The sequence below is a fragment of the Hyla sarda genome, chromosome 6, assembly GCF_029499605.1.
Source record: "Hyla sarda isolate aHylSar1 chromosome 6, aHylSar1.hap1, whole genome shotgun sequence".
Classification (NCBI taxonomy): Eukaryota; Metazoa; Chordata; class Amphibia; order Anura; family Hylidae; genus Hyla; species Hyla sarda.
The window spans coordinates 155,106,639-155,128,210 of record NC_079194.1 but is presented as its reverse complement, the minus strand read 5'-3'; the positions used below and the strand labels follow the sequence as shown (position 1 = coordinate 155,128,210).

The following is a 21,572-nucleotide window of genomic DNA, read 5'->3' as shown; positions in this document are numbered from 1 at the left end:
ACTCAAACAGACCCTTGTCAAAGTCCTTTCCCCAGCCAACCAGCCAGCACCATGCTCTGTACTCTCAAGGGGCCAGAAACCTAAAATAGCTATCTACTGATAGGTACCCTTCCTTTCGGATGCAATTCTGTTTTAGCTGATAATACCTAGTCATCTCTCATGCATATTTATTGGATCGCACATTGATTCATAGGGTAGTGACTTCCAAAAGGTGGCACACAAGAGGTAATTTCAATACAGTGACCCCCTCGACCTACGATGGCCCCGACATACGATAATTTCAACATGCGATGGCCTCTCAGAGGCCATCACGTGTTGAAGGCAGCATCAACATACAATGCTTTTTATGTCGGGGCCATCGCATAAACGGCTATGCGGCAGCGCAGACTGATTCATCTGCCACCGGATAGCTGTTTACGGTGCTCCGTGAGCTCCGGTGATGTCTCTTACCTGTCCTTGGGGCTCTCTGCATCGTCGGCGCTCTCCTTCATCGTCATCACGTTGCTGCGCACGCCGTCCAGTCATCCAATAGGAGCGGCGTGCGTAGCGACGTGATGGCGACGACGGAGAGCGCGGATGCCTTACCGGAGTGTTGGGGACACCTCGGGGACGCAGCGACAGCGATGGAAGGCGACATCCCGGGCAGTGGTGACGAGCGGTGACGGTCCGGAGCGGTGGGGACAGGTGAGTACAACTTCGTCTAACAGTGGTCTACAACCTGCGGACCTCCAGATGTTGCAAAACTACAACAACCAGCATGCCCGGACAGCCAACGGCTGTCCGGGCATGCTGGGTGTTGTAGTTTTGCAACATCTGGAGGTCCGCAGGTTGTAGACCACTGTCCTATACTTTACATTGCACGGATCCCTCAACATGCGATGGTTTTAACAAACGATGGTCCGTTTGGAACGGATTACCATGATGTTGTTGAGGGACCACTGTACATGTATTGACTAAAAGGCTACCCTGATCTAGCTGTCTAACAGCTGCTGGTTTTGTAACAGTGTATCAGAGCTCTTTGTTATAATAAAAGGAGGGCAGCTTTTCAGCCACGGGATACAAACAAGTCAAGGTCATAAAAAGTTTTGACATTTTCTTTATACGCGATTATGCTTTAGATACGTCATTATTATTTGGACATGTACAAGTGACAGTAGTATTGCAGTACATATTGTGTTGAACCCAGGGCAGATTGTGTGGGCTGTGGTTTATTTCCACTTTTATTTGCTTCAGATAACCAGGTCACACAGATGAGTCACTGAGGAGCTTTTATTTCACCTTGTCCTTTTCGATTCTCAATGAGACAGGTTGGAAAAGCAAAAGCGGGTAATATACAGGGGAGCAGAATCTATGTCTGATAGCGATGCTGTTAAACCACTTTGTTTTTCAAATGCAGCTTTTTCATCAATGCCCTATCATGGAGGAATACAGCTGCCTATTTTGGAAATTATACTGGAAAGCTATTATCTAGGAAGCTATTAAAATATATGTATTTAGCTCTGTTCTGCATTACATAGGAAGACAGCATAACAGTAAGGGTCCTTTTACATGGGCTGACAGTGACACGAGCATTGGTTGACCTTCTAGATGGGCGAATATTAGCTGCTCATGAACTGCCCGAACAATTGCGGTATCACATGTGACCCTTCACTTACATCCATGTTGGCAGCGTTGGTAGCATATCCCATTTACAGATGTATGGCTGCCTAACGATGATTTGTGGTCCTGCCCAATGCCAGCGATCAGCTGACAAATCAGCGTTTGTATAATAGCTGACTGCTGAGCTTTATATACAAGACAGTAATCAGAGGCCTTTTCAAAAATGAAGATTGGAAGACGCTATCTGATCGGAGAGGAAAAGTCGACCAGTTCCCCATAGCAACCAATCAGATTGCTTCTTTCATTTTTGAAAAGGCTTCTGATAAATTAAAGAAGCAATCGGATTGGTTGCTATAGACAACTAGTCAACTTTTCCTCAGCACGGGTTTTGATGAATCTCCCGTTTGGCTCCAGTGGTCTGTTGCAAAGTGCCATAGAGGCAAGTGCAAACAATAAAACAAAATGAAGTTCAATATCAGTGTACTAGAACAGTCAGTGCATTTAGTAGTATAGTAACTCCCCAAAAAGTAAATCATGAATATTTTATTACCCATGTAGATTGCAGGGGCCATGAGGGTAAGGACTCCCTAATTCCATATTCCATTTGTCCTGGAGACTACCTCAGGGGGGTCTCAAAATATGGAAAACATGCATATAATAGGACAAGGACTTATGAGAGAGAGTAGGGATTGAATTTGTTCTGTTGGGTTAATTGGTGTGTGAGGTTTTATGTGGGAACATTAATGACAACGATTTATCAATCTGCCTGAAACCAAAACTGTCTGCTTTTGCCCCCAGCAACCAATCACAGCTCAACTTTCACTTTACCAGAGCTTGTTAAGATTTGAAATCTGAATTGTGAATGGTTGCTATGGGCAAAACCAGATAGTTATGGTTTCAGGTAAATTGATACATTTAGGCCCAAGAAGTCCAACATGCCGCCCTTCAAACATGGAGGTGTGACCCGCTGTAGTGGTAACAGTTTGTCCCTGTATGTTGTATCAGTGTCCTTTAGATGCCAATACAATTGGTAAGTTAATTACTCAGCTCCCTGTCCTGCTGCTCAGCCCTGCGGTGTGGTGCGGGAACCATTACCACTGCCTGTACCCACAGCAGTCAGACCCTAGTAGAGGAACCCAAAGCAGCGCAGCAGCAAGGACAAGTGAGTATTACCAGGGGGATAGGTTATTTAGGGTTAGTGTTCCCCAATCTGTGTCTCTTCAGATGGTGCAAAACTAAAACTCTCCTCATGTCCGGCTGTTGGACTATGATGGGAGTTTTGCAACATCTGGAAAGCCAGAGATTGGAAAACAATTAGTTAGTGTCCGGGGATACAGATCATTAGAGGCATGGTGGTACAGATTATAGGGGCATGGTGGCACAGTACATTAGGGGTATGGTGGTGATGTAAAGTTTATTGGGAGTCCGTAGCAAACCGCGAGCAAATGCACAGTTTATTACTAACTTTGCAATTAAAGTAGGGCTAGCGTACTGAGTGTCATGAGCGTAGTTCGCTAGCATAGAAGCATGGTGGTACAGATTATAGGGGCATGGTGGCACAATACATTAGAGGCATGGGAGTCCGTAGTAAACTGCGAGCGCATGCGCAGTTTAATACGGATTTTGCAGTTACTTTGCTGGTTACACTGACAGCGGGGCTTACAGTTCAGTATAAAAGTAAGTATGCTTATTACACATCCCTCCCTTTCCCCCTTCCTCCCCTGTCAGTGTAAAACTAACTATGTTCATTACGCTAGCAAACTATGCTGACTATGCTAGCAAACTAACTGCAGAGTCTGTAGTAAACTGCGCATTCACTCATGTTTTACTACGGACTCCCAGTAAACTTTACCACAGTGGTGCAGTCCATTACAGGACTGTGGTATTAATTATTAAGTGGGTTAGAGACACAAATCATTAAATAATAAAACCAACAACGAAAAAAGACTTGGGAGTACTGGTGGACAGTAAACTCAACTTTAGTAATCTGTGCCAGGCAGCTGTTGTGACTAACAGTCATGGGATGTATCAAGAGAGGCATAGAGGCATGTAAGGGAAACATAGTTTTGCCTCTGTATTAATCATTAGTCAGACTGGACATGGAGTATTGTGTTCTATTTTGGGCACCTGTATATAAGAAGGACATGCCTTAACTGGAGAGGATGCAGAGGAGGGCGGCAAAGATAATTAACGGTATGGGAGGATTACAGTACCAAGACAGGTTATCTAACTTGGGAGAGATTTGATCGCATTGCAAAAATACATATGAATGGACAGTACAGAGATCTTTCTATTGCTCTTTTTATACCTAGGCCATTAACCATGAAAAGGGGGCATCCTCTATGTTTAGAGGAAGAAAGGTTTCAACATCGTCACAGATGGGAATTCTTTACTGTAAGAGCAGTGAATTTATGGAACTCTGTCACATGATGTTGTGAATGTTGTGATGTCTGACTCAATAAACAAGTTCAAGGGGGGCCTTGATGTTTTTCTGTAAAAATATAATACATCAAGTTATGTATACCAGATTTATGTGGATAGAACGCTGATCCAGGGACTTTTTTCCTCTGTCAAAGAGCAATTGGCATCATCCGCATGAGGGTTTTTTGCGTTCCTCTGGATCAACACCGTAGGGTTTTAGGTTGAACTTGATGGACACTTGTGATTTTTTTTTTACCTTACAAACTATGTAGCTATGTAATTAGGAGCATGATGCCACAGATCATTGGGACATATATTGGAACAGATGATTAGGGGAATGGTGGCACAGATCATTATATGACAGTGGTACAGACTATTAGGGACATAGTGGCACTGATCATTAGGGAGATAGTGGCACAGATCTTTGGGGCATTTAAACATTTTTAATATGTACTGTATTGCTGTGGATCAGATTGCTTCTTCAATTTTCCCCCTGGTAATACTCACCTGTCCTGGGTCTTACAGGCAGTAGTAATTGCTCCTACAGGCAATGCTATTTGCTCCAGCACCATACAGCAGGGTTGAGTGACAGGACAGGTAGACAAGTGCTCTTTTGTTCTTTGTCAGCACTCACCTTTCCAATTGCATCAGTGTCCAAGAGACACCGATACTACTTAAAAGAGAGTGTTGTGGTTACCAATGGAGATCTCTGGCAGGCCACACATCCAGGTTTGGCAGGATACATTTGGCCTTCAGTCTGCATGTTGGATGCTCTAGGACTAGAGGATAAAGGGTATTAACATGCACAGACATTTACAAGGTCATTGCAGCCCAAATAGAAACCTCCATTCCTTACACTTCAGGTTGCTACTAGAAAATTAGGAAAATAGAAATGAGGCGACTAAAGCTCCTCAGAAAAGTAAATGCTTGACTAGCTGTTATATCCCAAATAAAATATTACTAAATGTTGCGCCTGTCATTCTCATATGAATCATGTAATACGTCTGCCAGAGGCTGAAAAAAGGCACTCACGCTAATATAGAAGAAAGTGACACCATCTCCGCAGTAAGGTGGGCGAGATAGACAATAAGGAAGATGAATAGAGGTTCTATAATGCGGACTCGTTTTGTAAACCGAGTGATGAGGGCGAGTAGGAAAGCAAACACTACACCGACAGCAGTTCCTCCAAGACTCACCACAAAGAAGGAACCTGCCAAGGGAATAAGAACACAAGATGACATCGCTTGCCTTTATATGGGGAAAAACATAGGAACAAAGAAATCTATACCCTCAGCATAATATCTCACAATCCTATAGTCAGGTGTAGTTATCATTATGAGCACTTATGTCATGATGAGAGAAAAAGCTTTGAAAGGGTTATCCAGCTTAGAAAACTGTATCCTTTATCCAAGGGATAGGAGATAAGTGTCAGATTGCAGGGGGATTTGACAGCTGGGACCCCCTGCGATCTCCTGCCCCGCAGCCGGGCTCACCCTCTGCAAGAAGCAGGGGTCAGCAGATGCCCTCCATTCATCTTTATGGTAGAGCACAAGAACTGTACTATGGTATCTTCGGCACCCCCATAGAGATGCCTGGCACCCCAGCTCCATGGAGGAGGAGAGCTGGGGGCCAGGCAGGATTTCGGGGGGGGGGGGGGGGGGGGGGGGGGGGGTTGAGATGGTGGTTGGGGTCTGGGGTCCACTATACTTTGGAATGGGGATACATTTTTCTAAGCTGTACTATTCCTTTAATAAGCTCCTTGACCCTAGTGTAAGTTGCACCTTCCAAGATGGACAATTTTGGGACAGTCCTTTTCTGTGTCAGAATGGTAATTTTATGGGTTTAGGGTATGGTTTTGTAGTAAGATTTGAAGGCGGGCCGAGTGTGCCGAAGTGACTATAACACAGCGGTCAGTCTCCAAACCTTACTGGACATACAAGGCTGCCTGTCTGCTTGTAGCAAAATCTATAGCAGATTTCCTGCAGCGTGAAATATGCTGCCTATGCGCTACCTATGACCCTACCCTTAATGTTAATTTACTGTGTTAAATCTGGGAAAACATAAGTTTCTAGATATGGCTGTTAAATGCTTGTTATAGCACCCATGCTATTACACCCTCTGTGTGATTTTGATTCCCTCCCAGAAAGTCTATCTCAGGTCTCCAGTGCAGGCGAAAAGACACAATTTCTAATGTATTGATTCCTATTCTCTGGCCTGCACAATAATGGAATCACTCCGCCACCTTGCACTAAAGGATGCAGACAGTGGGAGCGAGCTACTAAGCATGTGTGACTGCCAGTCCTTAAAGGGGTACTCCGGTGAAAACCTTTTTTCTTTTAAATCAACTGGTGGCAGAAAGTTAAACATATTTGTAAATTACTTCTATTAAAAAATCTTAATCCTTCCAGTACTTATTAGCTGCTGAATGCTACAGAGGAAATTCCTTTCTTTTTGGAACACTGATGACATCACGAGCACAGTGCTCTCTGCTGACATCTCTGTCCATTTTAGCAACCATGCATAGTGGTGGCTCAGTGGTTAGCACTGCTGCCTTGCAGTGCTAGGGACTTGGGTTCAAATCCCACTAAGAACAACAATAAATAAAGCGTTATTATTATTATTATAATAACGTCAGCAGAGAGCACTGTGCTCGTGATGTCATCAGAGAGCATTCCAAAAAGCAAAGAATTTCCTCTGTAGTATTCAGCAGCTAATAAGCACAGGAAGGATTAAGATTTACATATTAAGATTTAAGTAATTTACAAATATGTTTAACTTTCTGCCACCAGTTGATTTAAAAGAAAAAGGTTTTCACCAGAGTACCCCTTTAAAGGGGTATTCCGGGCAAACACATCTTCTCCCCTATCGAAAGGATAAGGGATAAGATGTCTGATCACGGGGGGCCCGCAGCTGGGACCCCCCACAATCTCCCTGCAGCAGCCCGCATTGTATGTGTAGCTGCATCTGAAGTTTCGTAAACCTCTGGGCTTCCGAGACTGGGACGTGATGTCACGCCACGCCCCCTCCATTCAGGTCTATGGGAGAGGGCATTTCCGCCGTTACGCCCCCTCCCATAGAAATGAATGGAGAGGGCGTGGCGTTACGTCACGTCCCACCGTCTCGGAAGCCCGAAGGTTTACGGAACTTCAGACGCAATTACGCATAGAATGCAGGCTGCTGCAGGGAGATCACGGGGGGTCGATAGGGGATAAGATTTTTTGCCCGGAATACCCCTTTAACACAAGCAGACATTGCAGCAGTAAAGGGGGGCCTCAGGAGTTCCCTGTGCTCCCCTGCTTAAAAACATAACTACTTAGGTGCAGTAAAGCAATGTGTATTGTCTGCAGCTCCATCGACCCAATGCTCATATATACCTGAAGCCACTGTAGGTGTGTCCTTGACTCATCTCCAGCAAATAAAAAAAAACCTAGTATAAAGACGAGCCATGGCACCAAGTAAAGTGTCTAGGAGGCGGTCCCCTCACCTTCTCTTGTCTTGACTGACAGGTCTGGTCTTCACAAAAAGTTGGGAGAGACCCATCATGGCAAACCAGACAGGTCAAAGCTGGGAGGCTACTTTCAACACACCTTCCTAAAGCCATGGCTCAGTTTGATATTAAGTTATCTGAAAGGCTACAGCTTTTCAAAGTAAAAAATGTAGTTGTTCATAATAAGGGGGCCTGCGGGGATTCCATGCTAAGCACCTTTATAAAATACTCCATCATAGATCATTTGTTTAGTGTGCACTGAGGATAGAAGGAAAATAGCTTAGGTGGCTGATGAATAACAGCTCAACTATCACAGTTACTCACCCACGCCTCTCACGTAATCTGCAGGCTGGACATTCCGCGGTCCCATCTCAACAAAAGAATTAAACACTTTGTACAAAACCTGAAAGGTGCAAATAATAAGCAGAGTTAGACTTCACGACCAGCACTGAGAAATGAGTCTTCACAGGCAAAATCATAAATTAAAATCTAGAAAAAAGAAAAACAATTATGTGCTCATAATAGCATTTCTAGCAGGTACAACATGGCAAAAAAGGGTATATGTCAGTTCTTGGAGCAGAAAATACTCCTTGCCAAAACCGGCATCGATGAGGCTTTTCCAGACAGAGTTTCCACATAGAAATTCTGCCTGGAATCTGCTTCAAATTATTTGTGTGCCATGGTTTTTGCATGTAGAGGAAATTCAGTTCACACAGGGATATTTCTGGGTGGAATCAGACAGAAAAATTACCTTTCGGAAATGCAATTCTTTTTTTATGGGGATTGTGCTGCAACGTGTGGCCCTAGCACTGGCAGGACATGACAATCTATGGAATGTCCGCCCATGTTTTCTGGGTGAACATTCCACAAATCTTACGCTGTTTGAACATACCTGTAGGGTCCATTCACAGGGGCGGATTTCCAACGGATTTTTGTAGTGTTTTTTCTGCTCAAAATCCACAGTTGATTTTACTACTATTGATTTCAAGGAGTCTACAGAAAATCCATGTCACTTCATCTATGCATGGTTTTACCATTGGAAGATGTTTTAAAGGGGTATTCCAGGCAAAAACTTTTTTTTATAATATATATATCTCAACTGGCTCCGGAAAGTAAATTACTTCTATAAAAAAATCTTAATCCTTCCAATAGTTATTAGCTTCTGAAGTTTTCTGTCTAACTGCTCAATGATGATGTCACGTCCCGGGAGCTGTGCATTATGGGAAAATATCCCCATAGGAGCTGCACAGCTCCTGGGACGTGAGTCATCAGAAAGCAGTTAGACAGAAAACAGCAACTCAACTTCAGAAGCTAATAACTATTGGAAGGATTAAGATTTTTTAATAGAAGTAATTTACAAATCTGTTTAACTTTCCGGAGCCAGTTGATATATAAAAAAAAGTTTTGGCCTGGAATACCCCTTTAAGTGCAAAACTGCACTAATAATTGTGCAGAAATAGGTGCAGATTTCACATATAAAAAAAAAAGGCAGATTTTACACATGTGAAGGAATCCCGAGGCTAAATCTAACCTTTTCAGATTCACTGCAGGTTTTACCTGCAGTACTGCACAGGCACAATCGGCAGCAGATTACAGCACACTACATGTGGATGAGATTTTTCCAAATCTTTCCACAATGAAAGGATATTCAAAGAAAAGCTTTGTTTTGACCAGGATTCGTGGTGCTGAGCGGAGCAAGGAATCACAGAACCAGGATAAAATCATCCGATTTAATACCAATAATGCTACGCGTTTCGCTGCGCATGCGCAGCGAAACGCGTTGCATTATTGGTATTAAATCGGATGGTTTTTATCCTGGTTCTGTGATTCCTTGCTCTGCTCAGCACCACGAATCCTGGTCAAAACAAAGCTTTTCTTTGAATATACTCTACACATGTCCAGAAAAGCTGCAGACGGTTCTTATCCAACTATACACCTTTACCATTGTTGTGTATGTTGTTGCACAACCATCTCCGGTAAGCGGTATTGAATCTGCCTCTTTCTTTACCCCTACCATCTACGTTACTCCACAAGGAGCGCCTTTTCGCCTTTTTTTTTATTTCACAATGAAAGGAGGCAGTGCTGAGCTGTTCAAGTACCACAGCCTGACATGGGTCCTCACATGTTCTCACACCTAGCTCCTCCTTGATTGATATAAAGAGCCCTGTATGTCAATCAAGAAGAGGCTGGTTCAATAGCCTATAGGTTCATTCAGTGTGCACTCTATTACAGCTAAACGGATTGTAAGCTCTTCAGCACAGTAACAGTGCCAACACTGTACTGCACACCATACATCTGTTACATATTAGAACTGCAAATGATATGAACACTGACAATGGCAACAGTTGGTTTGTAGTTCTTGTACCATCTGATCCTACTAATGATCTTATAGCCACGCAGCCAAGTTGATGTCATGGCAGCAAGCAAAAGAGGTCTTGTCATTTGCAGCTACTAAATAAATGATGAAGCCAGCAGGGCCATCAATCCTACTCCTAATGGTTGAAGATGGAATTAACATGATACTCAGACTCAATGACTGGCCACACAGACGGCCATTCGGACATTCCATCAACAGTCTTATAGATGGAAAAGTATTTCTATGCGACATGTCTATTCTTTCTGCAAACTCCTGAAACATCTACCGCGGAAACTCCATCGTGTGCACAGTGCAGCAGAATCCCACTGAAAACAATGTGACTCTGCTGCGGCGGAATGTCCATCATGTGAACATAGCCTTACACCTATATGGCTGCATTTCTAGACAGATAACTGTCTCCGAAACAGATATGAATGAAAATAAAAAGGTTTCTATCTTTGACAGTAACTCAATAAATAACATTTACCGGAGATTTGTAGGGAGTAATTACAATCAGAAATCTTCCTGACTAATATTTCCCAAGAGACAAAACAATCTGTTGGAAGAAAACAGACCTGCTCTATTGATTTACCAGTGTGAGATGTGGAAGTCATGAGACGTATGAATTTCTGTGTCTGAATGTAATAAAACATTTGCGGCTTATGCTACCGGTTACCATAGAATCGTCTCTGTGATGATCACTCATCGTTCTATGGAGCGTTAGGAACATTGCTCACAGGTTTACAGGTCACACAGGTTTAGAGGTAACAATCCAGCCTTCCCTCTCAGTTTCCGCTAATGTTGAGCTTCAAAAGCCAAATTAACTATATGATGACTTACATTCTTGTCACTTATAAGGGAAGTCAACATATATTGTAGGGTAGAGATTTTTTTATTTTTTTTATTTACTTGCTTCACTTTAAGAGACTGTTCAAGTCATATGTTTTTTCGAAAATTGTGCTCGGCCTGGTAATAAAAAGCATAACATTCTCCCGAAGCCTGTCTATCTGTACAGCACTTATGTAGCAGAACCAGCTCTGGAAAACCGACAGCAGAAGTTTTTTCACATACTGAGCACATTTTTAGACAATACTTACAAGGGCAGACAAAAAAAGTTATTGGCTTCTTTATTTAAAACTGGTTTTGAAAAAATATAAATAGACAGTAAAACTTCTTTGACACAAACGACCAAAACTGCATTAAGATGTGGTTTACTGGTGGTATGCATAATAAATGGGAGAACTGAAAATCTGTTCAGGAACTGGGGGTGACCTTCTCAAAAAGTTTGTTTTTCAGAGAGATATCATTGTACTAGAGTGAGAGACACGTACCACAGTAACGGCATCATTGAGCAGAGATTCTCCAAATACTATGATAAATAGGGTCTCATTGACATGAACCTCCTCAAACACAGCCAACACAGCAACAGGGTCGACGGCTGAAATAAGGCTGCCGAAGAGCAGGAAATCCATCAAACCAGCCTCCACCTGGGGGTCTGTAGAGAAAGCAATGTTAAAGGTTTTAGTCATTTAAAAAAAGACTCCACTTTATAATTAAATAGAATGTTAAACTGTGCTCTAGAAAGGAGTAGATAAAACAACCTAAAATAACAAAACTGGTACAAGCTTTGAAAAAGGTAAATACATTTTTGTGTAGTTAAATACTGTTCAAAATAACATGAGCTTATTCACATGCTGCATTTTAGTTATGTTTTTTTTTTTGTTTGTTGATTTTAAGAAAAATATGCCCATTGTTTAACCACATTATTCTGAGGACCACAGTAAAGAATTACAAAACTGTAATGTGATAAATCTTAAAGGTGTACTTCGCTGGAAAACATTTTCTTTTTAAATAAACTGGTGCCAGGAAGTTAAACAGATTTGTAAATGACTTCTATTAAAAAATCTTAACCCCTCCAGTACTTATCAGCTGCTGTATTCTACAGAGGAAGTTCTTTTCTTTCTGAATTTCCTTTCTGTCTGACCACAGTGCTCTCTGCTGACACCTCTGTCCGTTTCAGGAATTGTCCAGAGCAGGAGCAAATCCCCATAGAAAACCCTCCTGCTCTGGACAGTTCCTGAAACGGACATAGGTGTCAGCAGAGAGCACTGTGGTCAGACAGAAAGTAAATTCAGAAAAAAAAGAACTTCCTCTGTAGAATACAGCAGCTGATAAGTACTGGAGGGGTTAAGATTTTTTACTAGAAGTAATTTACAAATCTATTTAAACTTTCTGGCACCAGTTGATAAAAAATAAAAATAATAATAATAATGTTTTCCAGCAGAGTACCCCTTTATACACTGGCATGAAGTCCCTTTGGCAGCCTGCTAGAATGTGCTTTGCTTCTGCCACCTATAAAGAGAAACTACGGAATTACCAGTTTATTATTTCTAGGCCACAAGAGGAGGAAGTAAAGGTGTTTAGACTGACTGAGAGTAAGGCTATGTTATGTTCACACGGCTATTTCCACCCAACCCGCTAAGGGTCTGATCGGCTATTTTTTCTTTTTTTGAGCAGATAGGATGATTTGTATGCAAATGGCTACTGCCGAGTCCCAACGGCCCCAATTCACTTGCATGGGGTCTGTCGGTGACCAGATAATTTTACAGGATTTTAGCGGAGAAAAAAATAGAGCTGCACTATTTTTTCTCCGCTAAACTTCTGTCCTTCTGGCTGGATTGCTGACGGAACTCCGAACAGCAGAGTCAGACGGCAATGTGAACGAGGCCTTAGGCTCTTTGGAGTGTGTTAGAGGTATACGTCACTGGCAGCCATAATAGACTCTGTTTAAATTTATTTTCTTTCTCTCTCTCTCTTTTTTTTTTTTTTTTTTTTTTTTTGGTATAACGCTTCCTGTCTATTTTCTTTCATATAGCAAATAAGCTCAAGTCCCAATACAGCTCAAAGCTGCTGGAAAAACGGCAACAAAACTGCAGTGTCAGAGTAACCTAAGGTTATGTTTCCACTTGGCAGTTTAGTTTGTTTTTATAAAACTTCCACTTTAGTTTTTGAGTCAAAGCCAGAAGTGGATTAAAAAGGAATGGGAATCATAAAGGAAGGACTTCTCGTTACAACTGGATCCACTTCTGAGTTTGGCTCAAAGACTACCATGGCAGTTTTCCAAAAAAACTGCCATGTAAAAACACAGCATCCTAAGCAAAATCCACTCCAAATAAGCTGTAACAAATCGAGAGTATTGGTGTGAAAATGCTGTGTATTTTCTACTGGTGATAATGCGCAGCATTTCACTGTGTGTGGCCCAACCTTCAATGTTATAACATTACAGAGCCCTGAACAGCCTAGACAAGGCTATGATAAGGCTATGTACAACTGTACAACTAGGATGTGGCTAAATTGTACTTGTGATGCTACGGGTTGTCACTAGACAGAAATGTCACTTTAGTAAAGCAGTTATCTTTAGCCACATGATTTCAGATCTATTTTTATTAGACTGGTAGCTATAGGCAACTGCATTACTTTTCTCTGGAAAATGTCTTGATATATCTATTCTATTGTTGCATTAACATGTAGAAGAAATCAGCAATCAGAGCGCCCAATCGGGTTCTGGCTTTTTAAAAATCAAAGCTGGAATCTACTTGGTTGCTATATGCAACTGCTCCATTGTTCCTTAGTACACAGCGTTATGTCCTCCGCTCCAGCCAGACACGCTGGCCATGAGTGCTTTCCTACTCTGCCCAACTCTGCCGGCGGGGCCGGGATTCACATCGCTGGACACGGCCATCACTCACCTCCCTTATCCGTTGTCCCTCCTGTGCATGACCCTGCCTCCTAGGGCGCGCGGGCGCCAGTGATCAAAGATTTAAAGGGGTATTCCGGGAATTTTTTTTATTTGACTATGCTACAGGGGCTGTAAAGTTAGTGTAGTTCATAATATAGTGTCTGTAACTGTGTGTGTGATGGTTTTCTCACAATTTTTCTGTGATTTTCATCCCAATATTTATTTTTACCAGCATACAAAATGACTGTTGTCTCGGATTTTTCCCAGCTTGCAATGCGGTCCTGACCTGACTCACTAGTCAGCTGATGACAGGGAGCCTGTCTGCTTCAATGGGTGGAGGGATCAATCTGCAACTAATGCAACAGCTGTAGGCACCCTGATTGAAGACCACAGGTCTGCAGCTCATTTATGTTTCAATGGGTGGGGTAGCTGATGTGTGGGAAGGAGGAAAATGGTATCATGGGATTTGTAGGCAAACAAGAAAACTGAAAACAGGAAATACAAGTTCACAGAAAGCTAGCTACAGTGTTCTGGTAATCTCACAGCATAGCCATTTAGCTCAAGACAAGCGCAGATCCTTCCTAAGCATGTCCATTACTGTCTGCCAGGTACGTACTAAAATCACCTTATGCTGGATAACCCCTTTAAAAGGGCCAGTACACCCTTAATTATTAGTTACACCTGCTCTCAGTTATAAGTTTCTGCACCTCCCATCACTCCTTGCCGGATCTTTGTTTGCCTTGTGCCATTGTGAAAGCGTTATTCTGTGTTTGCTCTGTACCGTGACCTAACCTTGCTCCTGTGCAGCCTGCCTATTGACCTTCTGCCACGTTCCTGACCTCGCATCTGTGCCGCCTGCCCTGATCTTCTGCTATCCATCGACGAATTGCCTAAATCCTCCTGTGCCACGTATCTCCTCAGCAGCCTGTATGGATAACTCGTGTTTGGGGTAGCGCCCTGGGTGCCACCTGCTGCAGAAAGTCCATCCCGCTTTGCGGAGGTCTCTGGTGAAAACCAGCGGCACCTTAGACTCCGCTCCCTGACACGGCCCAAGTCATCATCCACACAGGCACAGCGGATCCACTATACTGTGACTGTTGCACACAGTTTAAAATGAGAATCTTGTAATACATTTTTTATTGGATTTTATTTTGAAACTACAAGCTTTTAGAAGTCCTCCCTATAGCAAGTCAAAAGGGAGGACTCCTGAAAGCTTGATATTCCAAAATACTGTTAGTCCGATAAAAAAAAAAAGGTATTACTAGTACTGATATCACTAGCCTATACAGCATAGGACGGGTAATGGTGTATGGCAGGTGCTCAGACGTTGGGTCCACGCCCTAAAGGGCTGATGCTTGGTGTCTAGTGGCCCCATCGCCCCAATTTACATGATTGTTTGAGGGTACTCCATCCCACGGAGCTTGTTCACAAGTTCTACACACGCATAGACTACTTCTTAGTATCCAGATGTCTCCTTCCCCTACTTTATGAAGCCTTAATACACTCTTTTGGCTGGTCAGACCATGCCTCCATTAGTATCAGTAGTCCCATCATCCAATGGCGCCTTAACTCCAAGGTTCTGCAAAACCCGAAATATGCGGAAGCCACTAAGACCAAAACTGCTGAATATTTGGATAGACAAGACACGGGGGACACATCTGATAGCACTTTATGGTGCGCCTTTAAAGCCACTTTAAAAGGGGTCACTTTATTAGTCAGACTTTATACAATAAAACTAAAAATGACACCTATCTACATCTGCAACAGTCCCTCACTATTTTACATAGGTAGAATAAGGACTTATACTCACCCACCAGAGAAATGGAGATCTCTAGGATCCAGTCAAAATTGCATGATATGGACTTGCATAAGCATAATTTAGCCTTGCGGCATCTTCAGCTAACGTGCTATTGGCATGGCAATAAAGCTAGCTCATTCCTAGTGAGGCTACTTAAAAAGCGAGAGGCCTTCTGAACACTCCAGGTTATTCTATGGCTTTTGAGCCTCAAGGTTTTCATAACTGCTTTGGCAAATGCTATGATGGCCTTTGTAACCTTTGTGATGGCCTTTCCACCCCTCAACCTCTATCTTATCTTTCCTGTCCCCTCTTAATCTTCCTGCTGTTTCGGATTCCCAGGGAGAAGCCATAACACAAGACTTCTCTTCTGAGGAGTTTATGATGGCTGTTAAATTGAAATCCTCAAAAAAAAAAATATATATAATATATTAAAACAATACTCTAATGGCTCCATTCCTCACCAGGACCTTTAACAATATTGTTTCCAAAGTGTACCCCCTTAGTGAAATACTAAAAGGTGCTCATAGCAACACTGCCCAAACCTAGGAAAGAGCCTTACCATGCAGTCAACTTGTGGCAAATTTCATTGCTTAACAGCGATATCAAGTTTTATGCCACAATTTTGGCTGTACGGCTGAACACAGTTCTGTCCTCTCTGGTGGCTAGAGTCCAGGTGGGGTTTTTCAGGGGTGAGCAGACAGTGAACAGCACATGCAGGTTTCTTCACATCATCTCCAAAGCGAATGTCAATCTGATGCCCAGGATATCCTGTGCAGCTTGTTCTAATGCAGATCAGCACTTTCACATATGGGCAGGGAAGGAGTGCAGTACTGATCTCACCAACTCCCTCTATCCCTGCCTACTTGCCCATCCGCCCTAAATAGCGGATTGACAACCACGGTGACAGCTCCTCCCTAAATATGTGATGGAAGTCACTGTCAACAAAATAAAAATACAACACAAACACAGGTCGGGATACAGTAAGGAAGTACACAGACTAACAGAAATAATATCTAAACACACACTAAGTCAATGTCCACTAGCTGCGTCAATACCAGGAGTTGTCTAAGTACAAAAAGCTAATACCAGAGAGAAGTCGAGAAGTCAAGCCAATAGTCACAGATACTGGGTAAACAGGAATAAACAGGTAATATCGCTAGCTACAGGAGATAACCTTTTTCACAGGCAAAGCCTGGATGTAAACTGAAGGTTTAAATAGGGAGTACACAAGTGAAAGCTAACGAGCTCAGCTGACCATCCCAGAGAGCTAGGTGTAACCACAGAAACCAGAACAAAAGCTCTCAGTGCAGATTAACCCTTCGGGTTCTTACAGGCACACCAAATCTATAAGGAGCCATTTCTTAAGTAGCCATGTCTATTCTTTAGACTCCAACCTAGGCAGGACAAGAGATAAGAATGATAAGATCAAACCACCATTTTAATGAAAGTGGAGGGGCTGAAACAGAAGAGCATGGTGGGCCCAAAGGGCATATCAATTCTGCTATAGAAGCCATATACCGGTGAAAAATATGTGAAATCTCTATCAGAGGGCTGGCAAAATTGCAGGGTGTGGACCAGAAGACCTGTGGGTAGAGGAGTACTGAGAAGAATCAATGACCATGTTAAAATCACCACCCGAAATAAGCATACCTATCTAGAAAAAGCCTATATAAGAAAAAATATCATACAGAGCCTTACCCTGTGTTACGCCGAGCGCTCCGGGTCCCCGCTCCTCCCCGGAGCGCTCGCAGCATCCTCTCATTCGCAGCGCCCCGGTCAGACCTGCTGACCGGGTGCGCTGCAATATCACTCCCAGCCGGGATGCGATTCGCGATGCGGGAGGCGCCCACTCGCGATGCGCATCCCGGCTCCCGTACCTGACCCGTTCCCCGTCTGTCTTGTCCCGGCGCGCGCGGCCCCGCTCCTTAGGGCGCGCGCGCGCCAGGTCTCTGCAATTTAAAGGGCCACTGCGCCACTGATTGGCGCAGCAGGCTTAATCAGTATGTTCACCTGTGCACTCCCTACTTATACCTCACTTCCCCTGCACTCCCTCGCCGGATCTTGTTGCCATTGTGCCAGTGAAAGCGTTTCCTTGTGTGTTCCTAGCCTGTGTTCCAGACCTCCTGCCGTTGCCCCTGACTACGATCCTTGCTGCCTGCCCTGACCTTCTGCCACGTCCGACTTTGCTCTTGTCTACTCCCTTGTACCGCGCTTATCTTCAGTAGTCAGAGAGGTTGAGCCGTTGCTGGTGGATACGACCTGGTTGCTACCGCCGCTGCAAGACCATCCCGCTTTGCGGCGGGCTCTGGTGAATACCAGTAGCAACTTAGAACCGGTCCACCAACACGGTCCATGGCAATCCCTCTCTGGCACAGAGGATCCACCTCCAGCCAGCCGAATCGTGACACCCTGATCAGCATTGGCTAAGTATGCATTTCCAACAATATATACCTTGTCATGGCATATTTTGTTCAAAAAATGTTTAATATTGTCCTCTTCTGACCACTTATAACTTTCTCATATTATTTATATTATATATATATATATATATATATATATATATATATATATATATATATATATATATATATAGGGCTTCATGAGTGCTCATTATTTGCACTGTGATATGTAGTTTTTATTGGTACCACTTTTGCATATATGTGACTTTTTGTTCACTTTTTTTTTGCGTTTTCTGGGATGTGGTGTGACCAAAAATCTTTTTTTTACATTTACATCGTTCACCAAGCGGGATCATTAACATTTTAATGGCTTGGACATTTCCGCACAGGGATACCAAATATGTTTATTTATTTTATTGTTTTACATCTTTTTATTTTCAAATGGGTCAAAAGAGGGGTCATTCAATTTTTATTGAGGGAGGGATTTTTTTTTGTGGGACTATTAACAGTCTATTGATTGCTAATAGAGTTCAGCGCTATGCATAGGCATAGCACTGATCAGTGATATTGGCAATCTAAAAACAGAAAGGGTAAATGACCTTTATTCCATCATCTTATAAAATCATGATACAAAATCAAAGTGTGGTGCAGCAAACATAGGGCAAGTGTTACGCCGAGCGCTCCGGGTCCCTGCTCCTCCCCGAAGCGCTCGCGGCGTCTCTCTCTCTGCAGCGCCCCGGTCAGACCCGCTGACCGGGAGCGCTGCACTGACATTGCCGGCGGGGATGCGATTCGCTCGCGAATCACATCCCAAGTCACTTACCCGTCCCGGTCCCTGGCTGTCATGTTCTGGCGCGCGCGGCTCCGCTCTCTAGGGCTCGCGCGCGCGCCAGCTCTCTAAGATTTAAAGGGCCAGTGCACCAGTGATTGGTGCCTGGACCAATCAGTCTAATTAGCTTCCACCTGCTCCCTGTCTATATCACCTCACTTCCCCTGCACTTCCTTGCCGGATCTTGTTGCCTTGTGCCAGTGAAAGTGTTTAGTGTTGTCCAAAGCCTGTGTTCCAGATCTCCTGCTATCCTCATTGACTACGAACCTTGCCGCCTGCCCCGACCTTCTTCTACGTCTGACCTTGCCTCTGCCTAGTCCTTCTGTCCCACGTCTTCTCAGCAGTCAGCGAGGTTGAGCCGTTGCCGGTGGATACGACCTGGTTGCTACTGCCGCAGCAAGACCATGCCGCTTTGCGGCGGGCTCTGGTGAAAACCAGTAGCAACCCTAGAACCGGTCCACCGACACTGTCCACGCCAATCCCTCGCTGACACAAAGGATCCACATCCAGCCTGCCGAATCCTAACAGTAGATCCGGCCATGGATCCCGCTGAGGTGCCGCTGCCAAGTCTCGCTGACCTATCCACGGTGGTCGCTCACCAATCGCAGCAAATTGCCCAACAAGGACAGCAGCTGTCGCAGTTGACCGCCACGTTACAGCAACTTCTGCCACTGCTACAGCAGCAACCATCTCCTCCGCCAGCTCCTGCACCTCCTCCGCAGCGACTGGCCGCTCCTAGCCTCCGCTTGTCCCTGCCGGACAAATTTGATGGGGACTCTAGACTCTGCCGTGGCTTTCTGTCTCAATGTTCCCTACATATGGAGATGTTGTCGGACCAATTTCCTACAGAACGGTCTAAGGTAGCGTTCGTAGTGAGTCTTCTGTCTGGAAAGGCCTTGTCTTGGGCCACACCGCTCTGGGACCGCAATGATCCTGCCACAGCTACAGTCCAGTCCTTCTTCGCTGAAGTCCGTAGTGTCTTCGAGGAACCAGCCTGAGCTTCTTCTGCCGAGACTGCCCTGCTGAACCTGGTCCAGGGTAATTCTTCAGTAGGCGAGTACGCCATCCAATTTCGTACTCTCGCCTCCGAATTATCTTGGAATAACGAGGCCCTCTGCGCGACCTTTAAAAAAGGCCTATCCAGTAACATCAAGGATGTGCTGGCCACACGAGAGATTCCTGCCAACCTGCAAGAACTTATCCATTTGGCCACCCGCATTGACATGCGGTTTTCTGAAAGACACCAGGAGCTCCGCCAGGAAAAAGACCTTGATCTCTGGGCACCTCTCCCACAGTATCCTTTGCAATCTACCCCTGTGCCTCCCGCCGAGGAGGCTATGCAAGTGGATCGGTCTCGTCTGACCCTTGAAGAGAGGACACGCCGTATTGAAAAAAATCTATGTCTGTACTGCGCTAGTACCGAACATTTCTTGATGGATTGCCCTATTCGTCCTCCACGTCTAGGAAACGCACTCACGCACCCAGCTCACGTGGGTGTGGCGTCTCTTGGTACGAAGTCTGCTTCTCCACGTCCCACTGTGCCCGTGCGGATTTCTCCTTCTGCCAACTCCTCCCTCTCAGCTGTGGCCTGCTTGGACTCTGGTGCTTCTGGAAATTTTATTCTGGACTCTTTGGTGAATAAGTTCTGCATCCCGGTGACCCGTCTCGTCAACCCGCTCTACATTTCTTCGGTCAACGGAGTGAAGTTGGACTGTACTGTGCGTTACCGCACAGAACCCCTCTTAATGTGCATTGGACCCCATCACGAAAAGATTGAATTTTTCGCCCTTCCCAACTGCACCTCTGAAGTCCTGCTCGGTCTGCCATGGCTCCAGCATCATTCTCCCACCCTTGACTGGACCACCGGGGAGATCAAGAATTGGGGTTCTGCTTGCCGTAAGAAATGCCTCATGTCTGCTCCCAGTCCCGTCTGTCGGGCCTCAGTGTCTCCTCCTGTGCCTGGTCTCCCCAAGGCCTATCAGGACTGTGCCGTGCCTCCTCATAGCCCCCGTCCTGGTGACACTCTGCCCCGTGACAAGCTTCACCCTCTGCCCCCCCTCCCCATTCCCACTTCTTCTGAACTACCTGCCGCTGGTATAGCTACCCAGGACTTCTTTTTTCAGAAGGAGACTCAAGAGGCGTCCCCTATGTTCTCGTCTCTTTTGAAGTGACAAGGAGACAAAAAGAGGGGGAGACCTAAGGGGGGGGGGTACTGTTACGCCGAGCGCTCCGGGTCCCTGCTCCTCCCCGGAGCGCTCGCGGCGTCTCTCTCTCTGCAGCGCCCCGGTCAGACCCGCTGACCGGGAGCGCTGCACTGACATTGCCGGCGGGGATGCGATTCGCGTAGCGGGACGCGCCCGCTCGCGAATCACATCCCAAGTCACTAACCCGTCCCGGTCCCCGGCTGTCATGTTCTGGCGCACGCGGCTCCGCTCTCTAGGGCGCGCGCGCGCCAGCTCTCTAAGATTTAAAGGGCCAGTGCACCAGTGATTGGTGCCTGGCCCAATCAGTCTAATTAGCTTCCACCTGCTCCCTGTCTATATCACCTCACTTCCCCTGCACTTCCTTGCCAGATCTTGTTGCCTTGTGCCAGTGAAAGAGTTTAGTGTTGTCCAAAGCCTATGTTCCAGATCTCCTGCTATCCTCATTGACTACGAACCTTGCCGCCTGCCCCGACCTTCTGCCACGTCTGACCTTGCCTCTGCCTAGTCCTTCTGTCCCATGCCTTCTCAGCAGTCAGCGAGGTTGAGCCGTTGCCGGTGGATACGACCTGGTTGCTACCGCCGCAGCAAGACCATCCCGCTTTGCGGCGGGCTCTGGTAAAAACCAGTAGCAACCCTAGAACCGGTCCACCGACACGGTCCACGCCAATCCCTCGCTGACACAGAGGATCCACATCCAGCCTGCCGAATCGTAACAGCAAGACTATGGGGAGTCGTTCCTT

General features: G+C 45.0%; 1 protein-coding gene across 2 annotated transcripts in view; it reads right to left on the bottom strand.

Moving 5' to 3' along the window:
* The window catches only part of SLC9A5 (solute carrier family 9 member A5), a 145,395-nt gene that overhangs the window by 90,839 nt on the left and 32,984 nt on the right, over window positions 1-21,572 (bottom strand). For both annotated transcript variants that reach the window (XM_056525620.1, XM_056525621.1), the window contains exons 3-5: window positions 11,195-11,358; window positions 7,832-7,910; window positions 5,053-5,230 (exon numbers count right to left, since the gene is read on the bottom strand). In XM_056525620.1, the coding sequence (XP_056381595.1) occupies window positions 5,053-5,230; window positions 7,832-7,910; window positions 11,195-11,358 (421 nt within the window). The remainder of the gene's footprint in view (window positions 1-5,052; window positions 5,231-7,831; window positions 7,911-11,194; window positions 11,359-21,572) is intronic.